The 26,857-nt window shown below is 38.6% G+C and overlaps 1 protein-coding gene across 1 annotated transcript in view; it reads left to right on the top strand.

Moving 5' to 3' along the window:
* RERE (arginine-glutamic acid dipeptide repeats) overlaps window positions 1-26,857 on the top strand; it is a 256,716-nt gene that overhangs the window by 61,714 nt on the left and 168,145 nt on the right. The window contains exon 2 of the mRNA XM_075172413.1: window positions 14,962-15,432. Coding sequence (XP_075028514.1) covers window positions 15,108-15,432 — 325 coding nt within the window. The 5' untranslated portion in view covers window positions 14,962-15,107. The remainder of the gene's footprint in view (window positions 1-14,961; window positions 15,433-26,857) is intronic.

Below are 26,857 nucleotides of genomic sequence, written 5' to 3'. Positions count from 1 at the left end.
CGGGCCTAAATACATTAATACAACTATATTTGCCTCATTCTGTTACATGAGATTCCATTACTTTAGTCGTACAATAGTTAAGAGTATCTTCGGAGAGTACTGGAAGTAGAAATTAGATTAATGTCTGAAGCGTGACCAAAGTCAGAAGTTATTTCATGCAGTGTTAAAACACTTCCTCTTGGTTTAGATTAGAAGCAGACTAATCACTTGGAGCATTTCTTAATGTTTTCTTCCTCTTCTCATGAAGGACTCAGCCAGTTGTGAAGTCCCTTTCAAATGGGTTCATTAGCAGTGGCCAGCAGATTACTGATGTGATCGTTCTTGTAGCAGAGAGAGACTGCTCTTTGAAACATAATTTATAGCTTTGAAACACCTAATGCGTGAGACCTGGGAACTGGTCCTTTTTTCAAAAATAGTGCTTCAAATCTAATGAGGAGTTCAATTGCTTGCTGTCCAGGAGCAGTAATGTTTTTTTTCCCTGCCCTTAAAAAGAAAGCTCACGGATTTCCAGATAAGTGAACCAGACTTAAAGGAAAAACCTTACGGAAGCTTGTATGGTGAGAAGTCGTGTTGGATGCCATTGAGCAAATGAGAAATCTGGTGTTCCTGTGTAGTGTGGAAACTGGTAAGAACAGCGTGTAGGTGAGTTCCCTGGGCTGTTTAACAGCCCAGGTCTAAACAGAGTCTCGGTTTGCCTACATGAACTTGCTAAGAACCTTTCCGGTGTTGCAGATGGTGGTAGCTGTAGGAACTGAGCAGGACTGCTATTGTTCTCTTGCTGCGGTTTGCTAGGGTGTAGAGCGCTTTCATGATTGTAACTGGTTCAGTTGTTCTAGGAGAGTTGTGGTAGAAGTTACTCGCTGGTGCTGGAGCAAATGTTACTGCTTTCCTAACTTACAAAGAATAATCTAAAAACTACTATGGACGATGGTTTTTTGTTTGTTAATCTGTTTTACTTCATGATCCTATGTGTTAAGATAGCCTGTATCTTCTAATTTTCCTTGCTATTTATCACGAAAAACAAATCTGTGGAATTTGTGCGATTTCTCTCTTGTGTTTAAAAACTTACGACATCGAGAGATGGAATATTTCCTAATTACCTGTTCACTGCCATTTATCTTCACATTCAGTCTTAGCTGGTGATGGTATGGGAGTAAGCTGGCCCTTTCTGATTAAAATGCAATGAAGCATTACAATTGCACAGTATTACATGTTGAACAAGGGAATCATATCTTAAGATTATGTGGTGATTTAAGTCCTTACTATTTGAAGAGGCAGGAAGATAAAGTCAGAGACTTTGGATAGTAACAAATTTTGCTGTGACATACCTGTATGCATAAGCAGTGTAGATTTTCTTTTGTGTTTTTTTTTTTCCCTTGGAGTGGGTAGAGATGAAATTGAGGGGAGGAGGTGGGTGTATGCTTTGTTTCTTGCGGAGTCCTGTGAGTATAGTCTGGAGACAGGTTATTGCCAGGGTCTCAGTGTGACCTTGGGGCAAGTTGGATGTATTCGTGGATGTCCAAAAGACACCTAGCTCTATTTTTGTGATGAAAATATGTGGAAGTCAAATGCCAATATTGACAGCTTTTGGTTTTCTATCACTTAAGGTCATACAAGAGATCCTATGATCTCTTGAAATATAGACCCTCTTCGCGAATACCTTTTAACAGGTGTTTTGAAATCTTTAGGAAGAATATAGAAGGGTAGCCAGCTGTTGCGTAGGTTTACTGTAAACAAACTTATATTTAAACAGTACACCTCTGTCTCACAATTTTCTGTGCTTGTGCTTATTCTTTCTTGCACACAATATTGTGTATCTTTGCTATCTGAATAATATTCCTGCTGCTTCATAGCAGAACCTGCTTGTGTAGCTGAAGATCAAAGGTCCTACTTCCACTAGTAAGGTTTTACTATTTTAAATACTAAGTATTTGTTACTGTTTTCTGTAAGTGCAATAAAGGAAGTGAGATGTAATTTAATACATTTCAGTTAAGTATTATGAAATTATGAAGAATATGCTGACCGCTTGCTGTAGACAGTCTATAATATGAGACAGAGATCAAGCCTGCATTTCACACATGAATAAGCACACTTAATCTCATGATTACAACAGTGCTTCTGTACTGGGAAGAGAGGCTTTGTAGGAGAGAAAATTCTGACGTCTGCTCTGTCATTAACTGAAATAAGCGGCTCCTCAGAGAAAATGAGACCAATGTCTGAAATTAAAGACAGTTTCTCTAGACAGAAATGTCATCTGTCTTGATGCTTATGTAAAAAGTATTTTAAATCAGTGGACAACAAAAAGTATGTCCTATTAATATCTATTGCTCATTCTGATAACGTACCATTTTTCCCCCCTTTGTCGTAGGACTGAAAGAGAGCAGAATTTCTTTGTTTCCACTGTTGTGGAATTTTATGGAGCGCTTAAGCGACATATTTTTGGTTAGTCTTTTAGATGGTCTCTGCAGCTCTCAGGATGCTGCTTTCTTTAGAGAGAAATTGCTTTAATTATAGCTGCATTTCAGTGGAAATGTCTGGTCAGTCAGCTCATCACAGGAGCCCACCCCGCAGTTATTCTTCCGTTTTGAGCAGTTCAAATACATAGGCAGTTGTACGCAGTTAAATAAAACAGTTAATGTGGCTGAAGACCAGAGTTTTTGCCTTTGCTGCTCAAGGGGTTTTTCAAAAATAACCTGATCTAGTTTTCATTTGGGTGATTTAAATGAAGAGATTTTGGAGGCTTTGTGGAAGATTAAAGGATTGTGAGAGGGCAGCTGGGTGTTCAGCCATTTAAAAATGAAATGTCCAATGGCGAAAAGCATAGCTGTATACATCTACATATAGGGAATGGCAGTTTGGTAGATATTTGTAGACATGTTGCAGAGATGGAGGTACCAAAATAAAACTTAGAATGGAAATTTAAATTCGTTGTAAGTTAGTAGTGTTCTAGATGAAGTTACGTTTGCAGTTGCCTACAAAGCAGCAATGGTCTCATTCTAATAAACAGACACAAATGAATGTTTTCAGTATTACGCAAAACTCGTTTCTGTCTTAAAATAAGTGACTTCACAGGAAGGCATAGGTATGTGATGTATTGGTAGCTTTAGTCATGCATTCCTTAAAACTAGAGCTATTGTAAAATGGACATACGATTCTGTTTCATGGAAATATTCTTTAATGTTACGGTTAGCTTGGTTGCTATTGTGTACCAGGAATTTCTCTTTGCTTTGATTTTTTTTTTTGTTGTTGGTGTTTCCGTGGTCTGAATTTACAGCATTTGGGAATGTTTGTTTTACCTATTTTAGTAAACATACCTCAGATTTTTTTTTCCCCCCACAGACTTGCCTGTCAAGAAATCCATATGCATGCTTTCAAGGTTTACCCTTTCTGTGTCTGAAAGTCTGTCGTCTTTTTCTGAAACCTCTGTCAGCAGATGAATTTTTTTACAACACTTTATGATTTATCAGAAGAAAGTGTAATTTATTTGCTGGTGTATGGATGGTCCTGTGGTGGGGTGGTATGGTGGTGATGGTGGAATGGTTGCCACTGCATTTTAGGTTTTAGGTTCTCCACCTTAATCTCACTTTTTGTTTCTTATCTGTGTTTTGTTGGCTGAATAGTTATCCTGCAAATCCAGTTCTGGCTTGATATGGTTGCTGGAAGGAAAGCAAAGTAATTGTGGCTGATAAAAGTATAATCTGTTCAGAATAATCTGCTATATATCATAACAAGTTCTTGTTTAACTTCTTTCTGTTTTAAATGTTGTTAAGCAACCTTATAATGCAGATGTTTTCTTGGCTCCAAAAGACATTAAATTCCCTAGCTAATAGTTCTTGTTACAATAGCAGCTCTTTACAGGTCCCTTGGGCCTTTTCTCCCCTAACAGCCTTTTAAAGTGAGGGAGCTATGTTGCATTACGTGGACATTTTAAAAAGTCCTATGTTTTTAACGGTGTTATGGGATGACTACTTTACATTACTCAAACTTATATTGTAGTAATCATTTACATTAGCCTGAATGACTTTAGAGAAAAGGAAGTAAATACATGGCTTCGTATTTACTCTCTGTGGATCAGTGTTTGTTCCCATATGTTATGACTATAGAGGCCATTAAAGCACCTTTTAAAATTACTAGAGGAGTTCTAAAAGCATCATGGTTTAATAGAGTGGATCAATACAGTGGGCTGGGATCTGAATTTTTGCACTATAGTCATAGTTCTGTATCTTGGTTGCTCTCTGGTTTTGAAGTGGCCACCTAGCCACTCAGCCCTTAAGCTTCTTGGTATGTGTGAGAGGTGAAAGGGGTTTGGGGGGGGCTGGCTTCAGTGTTTTACATAGCACAGCATGGTAAATGAGGGCTGAACTCTTCAGCTGGTGACCAAACTAACAGCCTCATACCAAAATGAGTGTGCAGACAGCTCCGCTGTCCCTGCTGCTTTTTAGATTCCTCACCAACAGTAACAGAGGGAATAGAAAGTCTAGCTAATTTATCTCTTAAAATTGGGAAACCTTATTGGGAGTACAGAAACTTTCTAAGACTGTATTGATTTTATGTTGCTGCTCTTGAATTAATGTGGGGAGAAATTGTGACTTATTTGGAATTACATTACTTTTATGGAAGCCTATGTGTAAAACTGTCTAAAAGCAGGTGTTCTCAGAAAGCTTTTCTCAGATCACTACTGTGAATATGGTATATAAATTGCCCGACCATTTTCGGAGGAGGTAGGAGCTGATACGTTCACCCCAAATACTATCCCTGGTTTCAGCCTACTCTGTGGTCAAAGCTGGCTGTCTTGTAAAATTTTGTTCTTAGTACTTAATGAATTTATGACCTTTTGCAGGTAGATAATTGTTCTACCTGTCCTATGCCAATTAGAATACCACAAACAAAGTGAAATATCATTTCCTTGCTTAGATCCTTACCACTCCAGTCTTTAAAAATCCTCCCATTTGCCAGGTAAACCTGGCTGCTTTCTGAGGAAAGATTTAAAGGTACTTGAAAATTTCTTGAGTAAAATTGAAACGAAACGTGTTCCTCCTTGGAAAATATAACTCTGAAGATGTGCAGAATAGCCTGTCATTTTCTGTTGATAAATGCAGAAGTAATTTTTTTTGCCTTGTGAAATCTTGCTTTGCTTCTGGGAGGAGATTCCTTCACTCTCTTCTTTTCTCCTGTTCCTTTAAGTTTTGTAGCATCAACATTGTGTTGAAGAGGGGGACTTACGATCTTATCTAAGCTGTCATCCTGCATAGCTCGTCTGTCAAACAGACCCTCGACCTGGATTTCAGAATGTTGCCATAATATCCCAAGTCAGAGCGTATCAGTGCGAAGGTGGAATGTGCAGTGGGAGAGTGCTGATATGCAGCATTATACAGACTGTGATTTAAAAACTGACAGCTGTGAGCGTAGTTGGTGTAAGGCATGGCTCAGAAATAAGATCTCTTGTTTTTCTTTTCTCAGGTTAAGTTGGGTAAATGGGGGAGGCGGGGAAAGGTCGTTGTCTGTCATGAGAAACACCTTGAATTGTCTGCCTTTATTCGAGTGATGATTACTGCTCAGCTGTGAGAGATGCTGATGAAGGCAGTGCCTGTTTGTTCCTTTTTCTACACACTAGCTTCTTGAACCGTTTGGGGACGATTAGCAGAGAGCAGTTCAGAGTGAACAAACACGCTTTTAATTGCATGCACTTACAGGGCTTACAAGAGCTATGGGCTGTAAATAGGGAACACACAATAACCATTACTGGTCGAAGTGTTCCAGTGCTATATTTGTGTTATAAACTCAAAACGCCAGTGAAGGAGATAAGGAAGACAACTGATAAGAGGCATTGCATTCATTGGAGAGAGACTTGTAAGAGCTCTTTAGAAGACTTTCAGCAGACTTGCTTCCAGGAGGGTCGCAGACTAGTCCCATGAGCATTCAAGAATAGGCAGCGGTGAGGCACCAACTAGGTTGGCACAGTCCTCAGAGGAGAGTCATATAAGGTGCAGGAGAATAGAGGAAGAAAGTTAACTTTTTTAATGACCAGTACATTAATGTTGTAGGAAAAAAGTCTGTGTGTTCATGTATATGTATGAGAACTTTGGAAGCCAAGTATCCTCTAAAGCTTGGAGAAAACTTAGTGAATGAATCCTAAAGTAATAAAAGGCTCATCGTATTCACCTTACTTCATTCAGAGATCTCGAAGCTTTACAAATGCTCAACTGCTTTTAAGACATCCTAAGATTCTGCAACAGGTACTGCTGCATGGGGTTGTTAGACAGATGTTAGCTATCAATATTTTCTTTTTCTTTCAGTAACATCAGTCAGGAAGAGTTCTAGTTCAAGGCTGTGTAAGTTGGTTGTATTTTCTTTTCTTGTTTGGTATTAGAACGTGACTTGAATTGACATGGCTGTGTTCACATGCATAACCAGGTCTTTCTTAACAACTTTTGAAACCATTTCCAGATTGTTTTCTCAAACTATTAACTGACCACCCCCAGCATCCCAAAAAAGCCAAATGACAAACAAACAAAAGTCACTGCAGCACATCAGAAGCATTTTAATTGAAGTAACCTTTTCTCAACTCCATCCCTGCCAAGTTTTCACTCCTGTTTTTCAGGTGCAGGAGTAGCAATATTAAACCAATATTACACTGAACACAGCACAACAGGTAGTGCAAGAGTAGTTAAGACTGCATGAATCTCAAGTTTTTTGGCAGCTATCCACTGTTGTATAATAGTCTAGTGGGATGTGAAATAAGTCTTGGGTTCTATTGAAATACAAAGTCTAAAGGAACAGAAGGCCCAGTACTATCTATGAGGTTCTGGTCTTGACAGGCTTGCAATTCTATGTGTGCTGCCAGATAGGATAGTTCTCTGCTGCTGCCTTCAGGAGCTGGGTGCATTTTCCTTTCCCTACTACTGGCAGGGAGAGATCTGTGTGTAGGCTCTGTATGTGGCAGCTGATTGGAAAATACTGTAGGTAAACTCAGCAGGATCTGGATTACGAAAGTTGGGGCAATTATCTTTAGTAAAATCTCACTCCAAACTGTGTGAAATATTGTCAAAATGTAATGGTATAAAGCTCTTGCTGTATTTTTTTTTTTTAATTTCCTATGCTGGCTTCTCATTGAATTTGACTTCAGTTTGCAACCTGTTGTTGTCATGAGGCTAGTAGCTCTGGCTCTTCAGTTTGAGATGAGGAATGGATTGTGGGGGAGGGAATATTCTGAGGGATATCCTGCATGAACTCTTAAAATATTTGGTCACTCTGAATTCCTGCAACTTGTGTTTTCAACAGCAAATGGAAGATAGGGAAAGAATGTGGGAGAAAGTTGGTAACAGATGTTCTTAGTCTTTTCTGAAACTTAAAGGGTAAACTTCTGTGTGCCCCCCCAGGGAGGTCGCCCATGCACTTGATGAGCTTTATCATGGAAGGTGGGATGTTTTGAAGTGTAAGCTGTACAGAAGCTACTCTTTTGTGTGTTTGAAGCAGGCATGCCTATTCCCTTGCACTAAAACCAAGTTAAAATTCTTCCTTGGCATCAAAATTAGAAAAACTCTGTGGAAGGAACTCAAGGAACTCTAGCAGTTGCAGCACATACTTCCTTTAATCTGGCATTTGCTGAAAACAGCGCCTTTTTATCTTGCAGTATGAAACTAAAAGCTTACAGAAGAATGATCCTGTTGTGTTTATTGAGACTGGTAACACATGACCAAACAAATCTTGTTAAAAGATTTATCTGTCTGGCTTAAATAAGAAAAAGGAGCTCTTCTCCATATTTTTAGTCGCCCTGCATACTTAGATGCCTTCTTGTTTCAGTCTCATAGTATTTCTGTTGGACTTGCTTTCACATTATCTTTAAAACCTGACTCTTTAATAGGAGTTAAGAGGTTTAAGTACTTAATGTGCAAAGAGGTGGTAGGTATGCCTTTTGCTCTGATAATGATTTCCAGGTGTATAGATCAAATAACTGTAGAGCTGTGCGTAATGGGTAACTGCAGTTTGGCCATCTTAATAACTCACAGTGCCCAGATCTGACTATAACTCATTTCTCGTGGGAGTAGTAGTATCCTGCTTTCCTGATTTGGATGGGAGGATGTGAAGGTTTTTGAGTCTGAACAAATGGTGAAACTTTAATTTGAACGGGATTTAAAATGCTGGGAAAGAACCCCAACCAGGTGAATGTGGGGTAATGATCAATTGAAAATAAAGATTATGAACTTCTGCATGTGAGTTTTTTAAATGAAGTTTAAAGGTTAAATTGTGTCTGCTTGATTTCTCATAAGATACTTCGGCAATAACTTTTTTTATATTGCATTTGAAAAGGCATAGGCAGATCTAATCATATTCATTATGACATCTTTCATCTCTGTCTTTGGGAGTGGAACTGAGAAGGGTTTAGTGAGAGAGTCAAATCTAACACCTGGCTGCTTTTGGGTTTGACAGGGAAGGTCTAGTACTAAGAGGCGGGTATATCCTGTGTCCTGGAAGGTGGCCGGGACCTTTGTGTGTTACTTTCTGGAGTGATGCTGCTCTCAAGTTGCCTGCTAAATAGGTGAAGGATTCAAAAGGGCAATTCAGGAATGCAGGGACTGTGGTGCTTTTCCTTCCAGCTTCATTTGCACTGAAGTGTTCCTCTTGAACTTCTGTGGGCAGAGGAGTCATCCTCCAGGCTTGTCTGAAGTTGTTACAGTTTTAATTGTTCTGAGAAACTGTTGTGCAATGCTAAACACCTTTTCTTATACAAATAGTGTTTGCAAACACTTAATGTGCTTGGGGTATCGTACTAAGTAGCAGAATGCTGTAGGGGCAACGTTGTGACGTGGTGAAGCACCTGCTTTCAGACTTCTCTTTACTTGGGACACTCATTGCCAGCTTGCCTCCATCATGGCTGGCCCAGACTCCTAAATTATGGTTCCTGTCTTCTGCCAGAATCCTGGTTTCCTCTGTTTCTTCATCTCTGGAGACCTGAGCATTTTAACAGGAATAAGAGCATTTAAATATGATTTCAAGTTGTAGGTATCTGCATTTTCTGCTAGAAAGCAGAGAACAGAAGACTTCAGCGAGTGGCTCTGCAAACACATTTTTGGCTTATGATTGACTTCTAAACAGTTTAAGATAACAAGGACCTTTAATGTCTGATGGCATAATGGATGGAGATAAAGAGTTATCCCATACTGGATGCAATAAACTTGGATAAATGGACATATCCTGAGGCGCTAGTTAAAAAAACCAAACCAAAACAAAAAAAAAACAGAAAAACCACGACTTAAAGTGTGATTGCAGTGAAGCTACTGTTTTTTTCTCAGGTTTTTCAACTTGCATTGAACCAATAATGGACGGGGGCTATTCTTCCACTCCTTTGTATACCATTGTAAAGTGAATGTTCCCCTTTTAGCTTAAATGACTTATTTCCAAGATTAATCTCTAACAAATTCCCTATGGAAGAAGCAGTAAACCAGTATCAAAGGCGGTTAATACTTTTCAACCTGTGGTGCTGTAACCTGAATTTCTTTTCTATAGTATGATGACAGAAGCAGCTGCTTTGGTGGTTGTTTGGTATAGTGAGAATGAGGAGCTGCCAGGGAGTAAAATTACTGGAAACCCAAGCTACAGAGCTTGCCAAAAACCATTTAAGATTTTCAGTGTATTTGCTTCTACTGTCCTAATCCAGATTTAAACATCTGTGTGATTACTGTATTTGGCAATATACATGATGTATTATCCCAGTTTACTTTAGAGAACAAAAAAGAAGGCTCACAATATTTCTGTAATTTTTGTGATGGAGTTAGTTTTATGGGTTCCGTATTCATGTATAATTACATACAGAATGATAAAAGTGCTTAACCCACTACAACAGCTGTAACTGATGAAGAATGTTGAGTCAGCAGATTTGTTTTCACAGTGTTTACATTTTGGTCAAGAGTGATTAGGCAACATTTTAGCTTTTGAATATGGATTTGATAGTATTCTCCTGTTCCAGTGTGGTTGGTGGGTGAAGTAGGAATGTGTGAGAGGAAATGCAAATGCTTAAGTTTAGATGATGTAGTATTTCGGTTGTAAGATACTTTCTGCTCTTATGGTTGAAGAGATCCTTCCAGACATTGGGTGTATGCTTCTATTTATAAATTGCTATTTGTTTCTGGTGTTAGTAAATAAAAAGTAGGGAGGTAGCAAGGGGAACTGTTGTATTTCGCTGCAGAGGCAAAATATATCTTGGAATCTTTAAAACATGTTTGGATCATTGCTTAAATAGCAAAGATTACCAAATACTTCTCTGTGGTAATGATGACTTAATCTTAATTAGGTGGTTGGTGATAAAACAACTTTTCTTCGCTCTTCTGGTAGTCCTGTATTACTGCTATACAGCTGAAGTTGTGTAACAGTATCTTTCCTCTGGGTTCCCCCCCCCAGTTGTCGTGCAACTACTCCTAAGGTTATGTGACCGCTTTATTCTTAGAGAGACAAAAGTAGTCATTGTTTCATGATGATGTTGGTTTATTTATTGCAATATTTTTGAAATGGAATATTTTTTTTTTAGTAAAATAGTCTTGGAAATGTGATATATTTGTGTAAGAAAGCTGAACAGTGCTTGTGATGAGATTTCATCACTTGCCTTTTAATGCTAGTCGAACTAGATAGAGACTCTGATTAGATGAAGAGCCTTCCTGTACTGTTCATAAATACATTGGCTATGAAAATTACTTTTGTATGGGTTCTCCTGAAACAGGAGCTGGGAGGAGGGTGGCAATTTTGCTGCATTTGTAGCTGGAAATTTCATAGATGAACAGACTGAGCAAATTGTGGTATACACAAATTCTTGCACAGCCCTACAGGAAACTAAATCATTATGAACATAGTGGTTTTTTATTCAATGTTACTCCTCTATGCAGAACTTTGTTGTGCAGCAAAAAAAAAAAAAAGGGAAAAACCCCATAATAATTTGATTTGTAATAAAAACACTGAAGCACTTTATTTGAATTTAATCTGAGAGAAACAACACGGACTTAAAGCTGCAGTTATGTGGACAGTTCACAGAACTGTCCTGCAGCGTGTGTTCTTGTTCGTTATTGGCGAGAACTGGAATTCATCAGTGCTTCCTCTGGAGTGTGTGACCCTTGGCATTCTCTTCTGGTGCTCCATGGCAGGTTGCGTAGAGGGATTTTCTCTCTGTGGTAAGCTGGTTTTGCCTATGCCCGTAAAAAGTATTGATGAAGATAGAAAAATAGAGTGAGGGGAAGTGCATTTGGTACGTTGCTTTTGTAAACTGATTTACCCACCAGCCATGTGGAGGTCACTGCGTATTTGATGTGGTGTTGACCCTTGAACAGACTCCACTAGTGTGAAATGGTTCACTTGAAATTTGCTTTCAAAGTAAAGTTTGGCAAGGAGCAGCTTGCACTGAAATTCTGGCTGCTTTTTCAGAATTATTTGCACAGTTCTGGTTCCTTGAGACTTAGAATACGAGGAGGAGCTCAGAATGTTTCAGGATGAAAATAAAATTAGTATGGATGAGTTATCTGTCAGTTACTAATCAACTTTGGTTTATTTTTCCTTCAGACAGGAACTTTAAATTCCTCTTTCCTTTACGTTGAGAGATGTGGGGTGGTTGGCACCTTCTTAGATTTTCATCTTGAGGCTTCAAGGAAAAAGCCCTGTAGCGGGCCAGGTTTCAAGCCTGCTTTTTCTGTTGTTTGCCACTCATCCCCAATAATGAACTATTGTGGTGAGTGATGGATTTTTTTTTTTTTTAAACTTGGAAATTATTTGAGAAAAAGAAAAGGACATTCTGCACTTTGCAGTCAAAGGAAGGTGCTTGTGCTGCACTTGGCTGTGCCAGAAGAGGGGTGTGATCTTTTATAGTGTTGAAAAGATGGTGATCCTGAGATCTTCCACTTGGAAGATAACGCTTCCGTCCTTCAGGGAGGAAAGAAAAGCTGATGCAGCTTCTTTATGGACACTTGACTTAAGTCTCTTGATAAAAGTTGTGGTAATTCTATCTTAAAAATTAGTGCTTTATGCTCAGGAGAGAGAGCTAAAGAAAATACATAGCTTGCGTACAGATGGGACTGTTTTAAGAGTTGTTTCCCGAAAGTAGTGTCTGTCTGCCTTTGTAAACTATAAGAAGGCTATTGTCAAAGAAGCGATGGTGGAACATAAAAATTCGTTTGCTTATAGCTGCATTGCATTTAGTCACTTCCGGTGCATGTGCTAAGTTTTGTTAGCACAGCTGGAAAATGAAATGAACAGAAAGTGGTTTTCCATCATGATTTTGTGCAACTCAGACCTAGCATAACCTTAAGAACCGGTGGTACCTATGCTGGTGGTAAACCTAGCTGGTAAATGTAAGAAGTATATCTGCATGTGAGCAGAGTTCCGTATTGTATTTTCTCTTAATGATACTGGACTGTGCAAGTGCTGCTTAGATGCTGCTGAAACATTCTTGACTTCCCTGAAAACAAGACAAAAGGGCTTGTTCCTTGGCTTTTATTCCTTTAAGTTCTCCAAAATTAACTTGTAAACAACCTTTGAGTTTTAATAAACAGAAGAGGGTAGTGCTATACTATAAGTAAGATGAGAAACAATGGAAAAAGCTCTGAAAATAAAAACTTTTTTGTTTAGGCTTCGGTTTCTTCTTCTTCTTTTTTGTTCCTAACTCAAAAATTGTGTCTTTGAGAACTGGGGCTAGTATATAAGAATAATCAGAAGTGGCTGGATTTTATCCATCCTTGGAGATAATTGAATAAAATTTTTAGGTGTATCCTATATCCTTTAGTTTTTGATCTCTAAAGAAAACATAAAGATCTCTTGTACATAGGTTGAGATGCCGCTACTTGTAATTTTTAGATTGCCCTGGGAAAGTAATTAGTTTTCATTCAAAATGAATAGATTGTTTACTCTCTAAAGTGAATTTTGTATCAACAACAATAGGAAAAAACCCTCAAGCTTGCTACTGGGGAATTTCCTAACCTCTAGAAATTTGAGTCCTTGTAGACCATTGCTATCCCTATTATCTGCAACTTCTCTGGCAATTGACAGGTTCATTGTAGTCTTCTCTACTGGAGTTGCGTTGGATTCCCCTCGTGTGTTATCAGGATGATGGCAGCTGCTATAAGGAGGAAAGAAAATAGAATCATTTCCTACCTGGATGATCGGTTCATTCAGAAAATGCCTGAGAGATTCAAGCCACTGCCTGAATTGTATCAGCAAAAGCAATTTGTCTCTCTCTGGCTATTTCCATTGCTGGAAGTAGTAGTCAGCAGGGACAAGAATATTGTAGTCTGAGATTCATGTAAGAGTGAAGAAATTTCAAATACACAGGATCACTGACTTCTCAGCTGACTTCTTAAAAATAAAAATAGTCTTTTTCCTTCTCTAATGTGGTTTCAGATGCTTAATGCATGAACACTCAATCTTCTTAGGTCCCTGACTTTCATGCTATGGCATTCTACACAGTGGACTAATTTCAAGTTGCACCAAATAGTAGCTTCCTGAAAACTTATTAATTGGATGTGGGTAAATTTAGCTTTATCCTGAACTAGGGGAAAAAGGTAACTTAGCTTTGTATGTTGGATGTACCCTTCTTGAAATATGCTTCTTCCGTGAGTATTTACAGAAAAAATGTTCAGTAGTAGCTGTAACTGTTCAGACTGCTGCTGTTGAGCAATGTTAAAAGGCACTTGCAAATACTTCAGTCGGTGCAAATTCACTAGAGCCTTTCCAGAGAAGGTACCAAAAATTCTAATGTATGTGCTGCTGGCTGTCACTGAGATGTGTCATGCAATCTGTCAGTCCAGATCATTTCGATTTGACCAGTAGAAAAGACATTTGAAGGAAACTCTTGATTTTGAGTCAAAAGAATAAAGGATATAACTGCATAGGGCCAGTATTCTTTACCTTTCATTTGGCTGAGGTACGCTAATAGTGTCTCATGGGGAATTAATCCAGACCCCAGTTGCAGGGTACTGGAGGGGAGTTAGTGAGCGGCTCTGTGGTGCTTAGCTGCCCACGGGGGTTAAACCACGACAGTAGGCAACTGTTCTGTGCACTTGGTTGTGGTCTGAGGATCCTGGCCCATAGGTCCAAGCTTGCAAATATTCTTGCAACAGCAAGTCCAATTTTGTAAATCTAAACTTGCATGCCAAGTTGATGTTAACTATACTAATTAAATGAACAGGGAAGTAAAAACGTAGGATTATCTCTTCCCTTCCTATTCCCCAGCAGGAAACTGAATGTGTGAAGGTGATGAGTTACAAAAACCATCTCCATGTGTTCTGTTATCGGTAAAGCAAGCATAAAAGGTCGTATTTTTGATATATGGAAAAGCAGATCTTGTTAGCGCACTTGTAACTACTGTGGTTTGGTTTGGTTTCAGTTAATTCATTTCTGTAATCTGTGGATTACAGGCTAGCTCTGTTTTTGGAAAAGCAGGGTAGGGGGAAGCCTTCCTAACAGATTGCCCTGAGGGTGGCAGATGGCATTCTTTACTCTGTACCAGCTTTGTAGGGCATCCCTTGCTAGTGGTGTTGAGATGTAAAACACCACAGCCATTTGCTAAACTTTTTCATTTGCTTCTTCCTTTCTTGCACTTGTCCCTTCCTAAATGTTTGGTTTTTTTTTTTCACTTGCATGCTTCCTATTCAGCTTCAGATATAAAATGATTTGTGTTCTCAGTGAGCACTTCCCGTCCAAGAAGTTATTATGTTTCTGTAGTGAACAAAAGAATTTTTTTAAGGAGTTGTGAGATCTTTTTGAGGATGGAGATAGCTTCAGACATTTTACAGACACTTCATAAGTTATCATTTCTACAAATGCTTCGAAAGACCGCCTTGTATTTTACTGTCTTGTGTTTTCCATATAGAATTGCTTTAGGATGTGGGGTTTTCTTTGTTTTTAATTTTTATTTTCAGAAATTGAAAGAATTTTGAATATTAACATGGGCTTTTCCCCTCTTTCTCCCCCCCCCACCCCTTCAAGAACCTTTTTAAAACGCTGGGGTTGTTGGAGTGGTTGAATTTTTCCTGGATTTGAGTGAGAAATTCAGAAGACTGAAGCCCAGGCTCACTGTCTACCTTTCACGGAGGCCCAGCCGTGAGAGGACAGAAGAAGGCACGTGGCGAATCATGACAGCGGACAAAGAAAAAGACAAAGACAAAGAGAAGGACAGGGATAGAGACCGGGATAAGGAGCGAGACAAGAGAGACAAGGTGAGGGAGAGTGAGAACTCGCGTCCTCGCCGGAGCTGTACGTTGGAAGGAGGCGCCAAGAATTATGCGGAAAGTGACCATAGTGAAGATGAGGACAATGACAACAACAGTGCCACCACAGAGGAATCCACAAAGAAAAGCAAAAAGAAACCACCCAAGAAGAAGTCCCGATATGAGAGAACAGACAACGGTGAAATAACGTCCTTTATCACAGAGGATGATGTTGTATACAGGCCTGGAGGTAAGAAATTCTTATGTTATGTTTCCTTTGAAAGTAATTGTGCACCAGAGTTACCAGTTACTTGGCTGCAGCAGACAGCAGAATGTGCTGTTAGTTTAAATTATGATCGTCCTAGGGGCAGGTTGCCACATTTCCATTGGAGACAAATATGGATCTGCATGCAAAAGCTTTTGACTATATCTTCTAGTATCTGATTTGTGGGAATGAACTTAGCTCCTCTTTGAAAAAGAGCCACCCTTTTTTCTGTCTACTACATTATCTATGTATCGTATGGAATCTCTGTCCCTGGGAATTTCCAAACTAAATTGGATAAAGCACTGAGCACTTTGCTCCAACTTTGAAATGAGACCTGATCTGAGGTAGAGATTTGACTAGGTGGCATATAGATACCTTCCAACCTTTCTGACAAGTTTTTCTGTGAATCGATGATTTCTTTGTAAAGCTCCTCTCCTGTCTTCTGTTTGTGAGATATAAATCAAGTGACTTAAGATCTCATACCTGTTATGCCATTGATTTCACCCCCCTCGTTCATAGCTAGCTAATTAGCAGCAGCTAGCTATTGGTCAAAACAGACAGTGTCAGCATCAGCAAGTATCTGGGATGTTGTGGGGACAGAAGCAGAAGCCTGCAGTGTGCTCTGGATGTCTTGGATGTGCTTCTTAATTACTGCCAAGTTCACATAAGGTTTTTAGGGTCTTATGTAAGGTTTCAAGCTCTAACCTGTGGCTGCTGCCAGCTAACTTCTTCCTCAAAATGAGGTTGTACTTGAAAATTAGATTATTCAGCTAGCTGTATTCCTCATTTTTGAGTAAAAACTTCTGTGTTCATCTACATAGCAGTTTAAAAGTGTTGATTGCAGTTGTTTGCTCCACCACAAGGAATAGTTATGTTTGGCTTTACTGTTCAAAGCACTGGCTTAAGGGCTCTGGTAGTTTTATATTACTTTTCTGTAAAATTATCAGTATGCTGTAATAACACTGCTGGAGCAAAACAGAGATGGATTCAAACTGCAAACCATGGAAACTAATGAGGTAAAATCTTGTCCGATTTTTCCATGAGGTGCTGTATATCTGAACTACTAAAATCTCATTGTATGAGTACAGATGTAAATGCATTAAATGCTCTATCCAGTTGTAGTTGGTGTAAAAGTTCTAAAATGCTAGTTGTATGTGTGGGCATTATCAGCTGCAGATAAAGATGGGCTGAAATTCTGCTGGTTTTGGAGGTGTTGCATTCCATACTTGTTATTCCGTGTGAAAGTTGTAGAGTCTGTTTTCACTTAGCTCTACCAGTGTTTGTCAGAATAGCTTATCTATTGAAATGCTTCAAATATCATTTCAAACCATTCAAAAGATATGTTTTTCCCTTGGTCAGGGCTTGTAGCCGAGTGATGTTTGTTACTTGAGCAGTAGTAATAGGGAGCCTGCAAAAGCGTCAGCTTTGGTGGCAATCTTATTTTCAGTGTCAGAGGATGAAAAATAATTTAGAATCTGTTAAGAACAGCTGTTGTGTGGGCCCAGCAGTACAATGCAATACACTGGCTTTATTGCAAAAAAGACTTTGCTTAAAATAAAGATGGAAAATCATTTTGTGATTCAATTTTATCCTGTAGTAGAAAGGACAAGTATTAGCACTCTTTCTCCAGGAGGTGCAGTGCTTGGAGTACCTCTGAGGTAGCAGGACTTGGATAGAGGGATATTTGCAGAAAGCAGGAATCAGTACTGTATATACAGAGTTTGCGCCTTTGCCAGATAATTGACAAAGAAGGGGAGAGAGCCCGTAAATGCTGGTAGTGGTGGGAGAGCTTAGATTGTTTATGCTGTATTTTTTCACGAGAGTATCCATTCAGAAGAGAAATCTTTATGTGCAGACTGGCAAGAGCTTCAGTTACGGCTTGTACCTCCTCACTTGCCAGCAATTACACACTGGGGGAGATTCTATTTATGGACTGAAATGCAAGGTAAAGCCTCAGTCACAGCACGTGGAGATGTGTCAGAGAACCTGCACGCAGCAAATACTCTGTAAAGGCTGGCCCAGTACCGCTCAGGCCTTACGGCACTTCAGGGAGCACACGTGGTTGATAGTGTGGGAGAACAGTCTTCTCTAACAAGCAGAGACCTTGGTCAAATGTATTTTGGAGATGGTGGTTGCAGAGCCACTGGTAAGGGAGCTGGCTGCTCGGGGAGCAATTCCTCCTTACATCAGTGCTGTTTGGCAGGGTTTGGAAGAGGTTGCATGATCCGGTAAAGGATTTGAAAGCTGGTCTGCCCAGTCTCAACTAAGACCAGTGCTGGCCATGGGCAGCTTGCTTCATTTTCTCTTTGCCCATCTTTCTGCACTCTTTGAAGAAAAGGGAGTGAGGGGAAGTGGTTGTATCTGATCTAGAGGAGGTTGTCTAGTGAAAGAACAAGGAAAGCTATAGAATTCGTGATAATTGAGACATTTTAGACCTGTTTTATAATTCAAAAATCTGCTTATTAAATCTTACATTTTATTAGTAGTAATTAGCATAAGAGATGTACCCTAGCATTGAAACTTTTCTGTTCCGTTTGCTCTTTGTGCTTTTTTTTTAAACTTGCATCTGTCTCTTGTCTTGAAAACTGCAGAGAGCAATGAGAGCGCACGTTACTGGCGAGCTCATTGTTGGAGGGACATGAGCGTAGCTGAAACCTTAGTTGACTATACTGGTTTATAGATTTTATTAAAAACATAATTTCTTAACAGGAGCGAGATCTTGAATACACGTTCCAGTGCGTAATATATTCTAAAGCAATTTTAGCATCTATTACAGGAGAAAATCTTAGCTTCTGTCTTATGGCTAGGTTATATATAGGGAGATGTATTTGTAGCTAAGGGTACAAATTACATAAAATTTAAGAGGGATTAAGAGAGTTTAAATTAATGAGACTTGCACAGCAAGGATTGGAAAGATGAAAGTTAAAGGTGTGTGCAGAACAGATAGCTGTCTTCAGCTTACATCTTTTAGGCTTTAAGGAAAGGAAATCCTTTCCATTCGTTTGATTCTTTCTCTTAAATACTCTTATCTGATATGAATGAATGTTAAAGGTCTGCCTTTTCTTACTATGAAGTCCTTGGTTAAAATCTCATTCTATGTTTACCCCATTGCTGTATAGTACTTAATCCAACACTTAATATTACTTTTTTCTGTGCTGAGCTCAGCAGCTATATTTGAGTAATAGCAAAAAACTGTAAATAAATAAATAATCAAGATCATTGGATTTTTTCAAATGAAAGGTTACACTGTATTGTTACTATATAAATACTGTTCTTATTAATTTGCATAGATATAATGAATGTATGCATAGCTTTAAACCATGTATTAAAATTTATTGAGTAGAGCTTAGACAACGCTATGCAATTAATCTTCTCTACTTTAGAAATCACACAGGCCTATCCTAAAAGCTTGTTGGCCCACTTCCCCATCTGTCCTCTCAGTTTCCACAACCTCCCTCCCATTTCCTTCCAAATCTAATCTGTGGGGTTTTTTCTTCTCCCCCCCCCCCCCCCCCCAGTTCTTACCTTGCTTTTGTCAAAATGACTGTCATGGTAACAAATTAATTTTTATTGTACAGTGTGGATTCAGATTTGGTTATAGGCTTCCTTAGCATAAGTAACGGTAGTATAAGATAGTTACATCAAGACTGAGATTTTTTTTTTTCTTCCCCTCCTCTTAGATTCAGTTAGATTATTTAATGCTGAATTTCCTTCCATTTCTAGTGCAGATTGATTCCCTTCTATCCTACTGGTTTTTGCCAAAATACAGCACGGTTTGAAAGGGTTGATTCCCCATACAGTTTGTATGCACATGCAATATGTTTAACACGTGGCTCCTAATTGGCTGTAGTCTAGAATTGGTGGTCTTGTCTTATAGTATGTTTTTTGCAGTTTTACTTTTTTGATTGTCAGACTGTAAGCGAATTTGAATACTTTGCTGTGCAAACCAGACTTTATAACTATAACATCTGTTGTTTGGGTTAGACAATTGGTCTCCTTGTACAATTTTCTGTATAGAAGAATGTACTGAAGTGCTGTCAATCAAACGGCTATCAATGTATTGTACTGGACTTCAGGGGCTAAGGTGCTTTTGGAACAGCTGTCCAGGCTTTTTCCAAGTGCCATGCTACTCCAAACACTGTTGACTAATACAGCGGCTTTTGTATAGGCCCTGCTTTTGATACTTGGTTAAGAGAATGACTTGCCTCGCTGGAAGAGGGAGCTATGTGATGGAAAACAAATAGCGCTGTCAGTAACTTTAAATTTCTGGCCAATGTAATGAAAAAGGCAGTGATGATATTGTTCCAAAGAACTTTTTTCCCCTCCCTGTTCTGGAAGGCAACAAGATGCTTAAAGTCTTACAAGGACCTGACGTATGGAGGTATTTTTCTTGTGTATCTTCAGCTTGTCCTTGAACATGGAGATTTTCTTTTCAATATCCCAATAAATTGCTCTTATGAAGTAAATGGGTTCAGATTCCTGAAAAAGTACATAGCAGAAGTATCAACATCAAAATAATAGCTGGTTATGTGGATACTTTTATTGCCCTGTTCCTTTTTGTTCTCTGAACTCTTGCATACCTTTCTTGCTGGAGGAAGCTGTATTGTCCTTGTCCCCCTTGGCTCTGTCTGTTCAACACGTCAGGAAGGGGTGCATTAAAGCCACAGAACTTAATACTGAGGATATTGTTGGTACTGAGCAGACTGCTGTAATGTCATCAGGGTGGCACCTGGAATGCTGGACTGGAAAAACTTTTTGTTGGATGGAAGTCTAAGTTGATTTGGAGCCTCAGGAAAACAGATGACTTGATATGTCACCTGGAGATGAGGACAATATTGTTTGCTCTGCCTGTGTAGAAACATTTAAAAGGATCTGCAGGAATTAAAAGGATTTATGAGGATCTGTTTCTACGGTGACATCAGTAGCTATATAAACGGCACAGCAGCAAGAGGAATCAACATGAGGTAACACAAGGTGAAATGCTTTTGCAGGGAGGGTAGTGCGTTACAGGACTTTATCGTTTTCTAGCAAATTGCTTTGGAATAGCTTACGTGAGAGCCTCTTTGTTCTAGGTGTGTTAAGATCTGTGTGAAGCTGGAAGAAGAGGTGCGGAGTGTTAGATACGGAAAGTGCGGTTTGATATGGTGCAGGGAAAGAGGCAGAATTAGCTTTATGTGGATCCTGGAACATTGGCCTAGTATATGAAAAAATAGGAATGTGTCTCTTTGCCACTTTGAGATGTTTTAGGCAATCGCTGTTTGGGACAGCTATTGGACTTTTTGTTTAGGTGCTTTTTTTTTTAAGGTATGGGAAATCACTGTCACTAGGATGAAAGTGAGATATTGCTACTGGAAAATATAACTTGAGTTGAGTACTAACTTTTCTGGATTTATAGCTTGATGTCGCTTTAAAGTTTTGTTAGATTTCTATCCCCGAGTGCTGTTTAAGAGGCACGATAAGCCCATAAGCTATTACGTGGACAGCATCAGAGAAGGAAAGAGAGACTGAATTTGCAGGTCAGATGCACTGTTGTGAAATACTGCTGCTCAGTTGTCACCAAATGTATCAAAGTGAGATCTTACATACTTTTCACTTCGATACGTTCTGTGATTATAGAGTATGTGGCCATTTTTCAAAGGCAGCACTTCATAAGCTAGGAAATAGCTGGCAGTCTTCAGTGGCTCGGATTTGAAGCCTGCAGGTGTTGGGTTATTGCACTATCACAATGCGAAAATAACAAAAGATGGTGGGTCATCTTTTGTGTGAAGCTGCAGGCCTGACATCAGTGTCCTGTGGAGTGTGGCCAGTGGAGTTCCAATCACAGTGGCACCAGAATTATATTTACCGAAGATCTAGTCGGACTGAGATTTCTTCTAGCTATCTTAAAATCCGCTGTCAATTTGGTTGGCAAGCAAGTATTAGGACTGCTAAATTTCTAAGCTTTAGTTTTTGCTGGTGTAATTAATTGTTAAATGTTTCCTTTATTATAACTGTGCTGAGATGTTTTGCATTGTTGTAACTGAGGAAATCGCTGAAATGGTTGTTTTAAACTAGAAAACTCCATTAGCTTTATAAAAAATACATATAAACAAAAAGCAAACCAAAGTGCTTCCTCCCTCTATTTACTTTGTTAGTAAGTGGTATACTGGTATTTGGGTTGAATGTTGGTGAAGTTGAAATGCAGGAATTTGGCTCACGCTCTGACAGTGATTGGCTTGTATTTGACATTGACCCATGTGTTTGTCTGTCTTCTAGATGCTGCCTTTCTTTATTCTGACAGCTTTACCAGCTGAGAAAGGTGGCCATGCCAGAGTTAAATATAAAAATACATATAATATAAACATGAATTTTTTTCTATAAACCTTGAAGTTCTGGCAAGTGTTTCTTAGGCTGCTAAAAAGTTGGGGGGCAAAAAAGTTAATTCTTTTCCGGGAAGTTTTAAAATTTCAAATTTTTGCTTGGGCAGAAGGAAGAAATGCAACAAAATTACTTTTTCAGTTGTACATCTTAATTTTAGGAGGTCTTTGGCCAGACTGTTTTCTGTCCACGTTGCATGGATTGACCAAGTTTGTCATGGAGATGCGTATTTTTACATGTGTGGTCTTCTGTTCCCTCAAAAGCTTCATAGCTGAAGTGAGCATGTATTCTAATGTGATGCACTCTCTGTTTCCCTCTTCATTTGAAAGTCTGTTACCATCGTAATACTAGATTATTGAAATAATCAGATATTCAGTGTCAGACTTTCAGCTGCTGTAAATAGGAATAACCTCAGGAGCTGTGCTGCTTAATGTATTTATAAGAGTTCCCTTATTTTTCACACTTAGACCACTGTGTTTTCTGCGTATGTGAATATTGGTGAGGAAAACTAGTAACAATCTTTTTTTAGAATAAGAGATTATCTTTAAGACTTTTGTTTTAGTGGACACAAATGCATTCTTTCCCATTTCTCCTTTACTAATTAAAAGAAGGGGAAAAAAAACAGAGACAAGGCCTGGATTAGTAGGTGAGTCTTAAAACATGTCAGGATGGTTAATAAAATGCATAAAAGCATCACAGAAGGATTTTCTTTGAAGTTGATTGAAGTCTGTAGAGAACTGTTTCCACATGCAACTGAAACTTGTGTTATTATTGTCCTGTACTATTTGATATAACAGCGGTTGTAATTAGTTTTTATTCTCAGTATTTGAGATTTTAGGAAAAGCGTGGTTTTTAAAGATCAGGTGAGTAGGTGAGTAAAATTAAGTGTAGAAAGTAATTAAGGCTACATGACAGCGTACATCGACTACTTAATTGCATATAACTAATTTTCTGTGTATGTGTGCTGTTAGTATAAGCAATAAACGTAAGCCAAACTGGAAAAAAAAGACGATGCATTTACTGAGTTCATATTTACTCTTAGATGTGGCAGGCATTGCTCTGTGCATGGACAGCTGTTGGTGCTTGACAGATGGAGTCTTAAGTGCAGATCAAGGTTGATCTAGCAAATGGATTCTCTGGCTTTGTTTGGCTTTTGTGTATAAATCATGAAGAGCTGCACTAAGGAGATGAGGGGAGGGTATCTGGGATGGGGGACATTGCTTAGCTAATGTTGGTCTAACAGGTAGTTTTTCATATTGTCTTTGTTTATTACATGAAATCGTGATAGCGTTTTTGTAACAGATGAATTGTGCAAGTGGAGAATGTTAGATAAGGCTTTCTCTATAAGATTATTCTTAATACTTTATCTGTGAGTCATCCCTCTGTGTTCCATCATAATGGAACGTGGGTCACTAACAGAAGGAGCTGTACTACCACTGACTGCTGTAACGAAGTATTACGAAAAGTACCATGGATTACGTGAACTCTATAAACATATGCTGTGTACTAAATGAACTTCCTAACATGTTCCCTGAGAAGCTTGTAATGCGAAATAAAAATACCTTGTAAAGCTGTGGTGTTTTGGAGCTGTTATAGGATGAATGTGAAACTTTACATAAACACCTTATTGGCTTAATTTTTTGTGTGTGTGACTACAACAGCTACAGTTGAAAATTGGTGGTTTAACTACCATAGGTAACTGTGGAACACAGATATGAGCAGTTTTGCAGGCTGCGTTAGGGGATTATTTTTGTAGAGGATGAATGTAGAAAGATTGTACCTAAGCAAAAAATAATACTTTATGGGGAATGCAGCATGCCATTACGAAATTAGGCAAATGGAAATTTTGAAATAAAAACACAGTGAGTGGGAACCAACTGTGGAAAAATCGGACTAAGGGGAAGGAATTCCTTGAAATAGTCGTTTTCAAGGGGTGAATGTGGAGTTTGTGGCCACAGTAATTGTTCATGGCCTGTCCTCAATTGATTTCAATTAAAATAGTTTGAACTTCTAGTGTATGAACTTACCAGCCCTTTTTCTTACTTTTACTCTGTGGAAGTTGCTGTGTCTTTCATCAACCACTAGATAAAGGAGTGTTTGGTCAGTTATAACGGCAACACCTGTGTAAGGGGTAAACTAAACTCTCATTTTAACTTCTGTACTGGGAATGATGCTACGGTTTCCCACGTAGCACAGCCTTCTTTACGCCAGAAGATTGCTTTAACTTTTATCTGGAGATTTTTCTGATAAATTGGGGTAGGGAGGGAGTGAAATTTAATCTGTCAGAATTTTGATCCTGGGACTGACCTTTGCTGCCTCATTGTGGAATACTGGTTTCGTGAAAATACCTTGTAGAAGAATTCATGGGGGATGGAGGAGAAAGTTCATAGGGGAGGGAGATATTTCTCTACAGGTTTGACACTCAGTGCTACATGTAAGCAGGCCAAGTGAAGAGAGTGTGTTAAAATGAGACTTTTTTTTTGTTGTTTCCAAGTGGAATAGAAAGTGGAAGAGGGTAAATGCAAGTCAAGAATCGGTGAAAATAAATTCTCCTTTAAAAGTTATCTCCATTTTCATTTTATTGCTTAATGGGCCACACTGGTAAGGTATTTATATCTCTAACTGGATATCTTCTAATTGATCATTGAATTATTTTTTTCTGTAATATCATAAATTTTGGGCAACCTATTTGGTTTTCCTTTTGTCCTAAAGAGATAGTTTTGTATAAACAGTATCCGGTAGCAGAGCATGTGTGGCGCTAAAGAAACAGCTCAAGTAAACTGAGCTACAAATGGAAATATTTTTACTTTGTTTCAGCATTGGCAGGAAGAATGGATCTATCTAGTCGTTTTTTTTCTTCAAACTCCAAAACATGTTATGGATGCTTTTACCAAAAGCAATAAAGATATTTGAAGCAAAAAAGGATCAGAAACCCTGCTGTGAAAGGAGCGGCTAGATGTACATGAAGACTGATGCAGATTTAAGACTCTTTCATTTGTATTGTTTTTTTAGGAAAGAAAATGTAGACATATATTTATTTTTCTTTGGCTTGAAAGTTTATGCTTGTATCTTTACTGTGGTGATTGTACTCCTCTTTTCTTAATAGTGAGGAAAGCATTGTTTTTCTTCCTGAAATGGGCATTTCTTATTTAAGCAGCTGACTAGCATACTAGCATGATCATTATGCTTTAAAATGAAGAAAAAAAGGTAAATACCAGTGTTGAAACAAAGTAAATACACTTTGTTGTAAGATCAGCTTTACAGCTGCTGCACTAATTTGTTCTGTGTAAAATTTACAAATTTAAACAATAGGAAAATATTTTTTGTTTCAGAAAATGAGTATTGATTTTTTTTTTTTAAATACAGATATTTTTTCGGTGCTGCTAGATATTTGCAGGTAGGTGAATATCAGATTAACAGACAATAGGGAGAATATCACATAAGCCTTCTTGACGGGAGTGTCTGTGTTTGCATCACAGCAGGCTTTGAGGCAACAGACTGCAGTATTTGAAATAGTCTTCTGTGAAAATCATCCTTGCCCAAGTGACACATTTAGTTTTCCCCTTCTGAACATGTGTTTCTGTTCAGGGCCGCACCAACAACTTATAAAATGGGTTACTCTCTATCCATTTGTCTAATTGGGAAGATGAAGTGATGGGCCAATTACTATGGAAATAGTAATGGCTGTAATTTTTTTCTAGTTGAGGGCTACACAAATAATGCCCATCCATATTTTGATGAGGTATTGTAGTGTGTTGGACTTTAATTATCAGAAGGGTAGCTAAGGGAGAGAAGTAAAGCAACCATTTGGTGTTTGTGGTGGGCTTGGGAATAGAAGAGTTTTCTCTTCCAAGTCCTCTTGGTGTGCTTGTTTTGCCTACTAGAGCATGGAGTTATAATTATGCATGGTCTAACGGAAGAACTTCTTAAACTCAAAGCCATGTAAAGATGCCAGTTTTCACATTAAGTACAGCTTCATGGGCCAACTGTATACTGTTGATTTCTTCTAATGTCACCATTGACTCATTACCAAAACTTGGGAAACAGAAGTGAATGGGAAGTGCATGAGAAGAAAGAGTCTCTATTACTCGAGAGACAGAATCTTGACCCCTTAATCTCTTCAGGTTTTTGTGTGTACTGACCAATTGCATGCTCCATTCGAAGACATTGTGGAGATTGTTCAATTGATTTCATGTAGACCATGACAACTTCTTCTGTTGGTTTCTTAAGGTTTATTATTAATGCTTGCCTTTAAGGTATCAGAGAGATTATCGGTAGCCATTGTTTAAGTGTGTTGTAATTTGCACATTGAGGATTTTTTTAATAGGGGAAAAACGTTAAGGATATCTAAAACAGTGAGGTCATGTAGCGATGTGGTACATTTGTGGTGCTGCTCATCTTTTGTGCCTTCCACAGTACTTTAGAAATGAGTCCATGAAGAGCTATTGAAATGCATCCAGTTCAGGTTTAAGAGAGGCGGCTACATCGGCATTTGTAAAATATCAATGAGAAGCGTTTGGAGCGAATGTTGCACCTCTAGCAAAAGTTTACTGCCACCTTAAAAGATCAGAAAAGACTGTTTTAACTGGCATGCATGCAGTAAAGCTTATCTGTTGCTAAAGAAGGAGCTTTTAGCCTAACCGCTTATTTAATTTTTTTTAGTGGCCTGCACTCTTATTCCCACCCCTCCTCCCATTTCATGTATTCAATTGAAAAAGAAAAACAATTCTAAGTCAGGAGGATACCCTAGTGTGAGTTAGTGGCTGAGCATCTACAATATCTTTGCTTTCACAGTGGCTTTTTTTGGTAACACTACTTTCTGTAAAAAAATGTTTGGTTTGTATCAAAATTGCTAACAAAGTATGTCTGAACGCAGGTTGCAAGAACATAGTGTTGTGGTCGTGCATGAAAAGTGCAGAAAAATAATTGGTGTGGGAAATCATGTAGCTGGGTGCCTGAACTGCAGAACAGTTGCTTTTATAAAATTGGGAACTGCAGACTACAATTAGCTGTCATTAATTTTGTTGAATAGAAATATGTTCCATTTATTGTA

This window comes from Calonectris borealis, chromosome 23 (assembly GCF_964195595.1).
Source record: "Calonectris borealis chromosome 23, bCalBor7.hap1.2, whole genome shotgun sequence".
NCBI lineage: Eukaryota > Metazoa > Chordata > Aves > Procellariiformes > Procellariidae > Calonectris > Calonectris borealis.
Note: the sequence above shows the minus strand (reverse complement) of the source record. Positions and strands in the feature narration are given on the sequence as shown.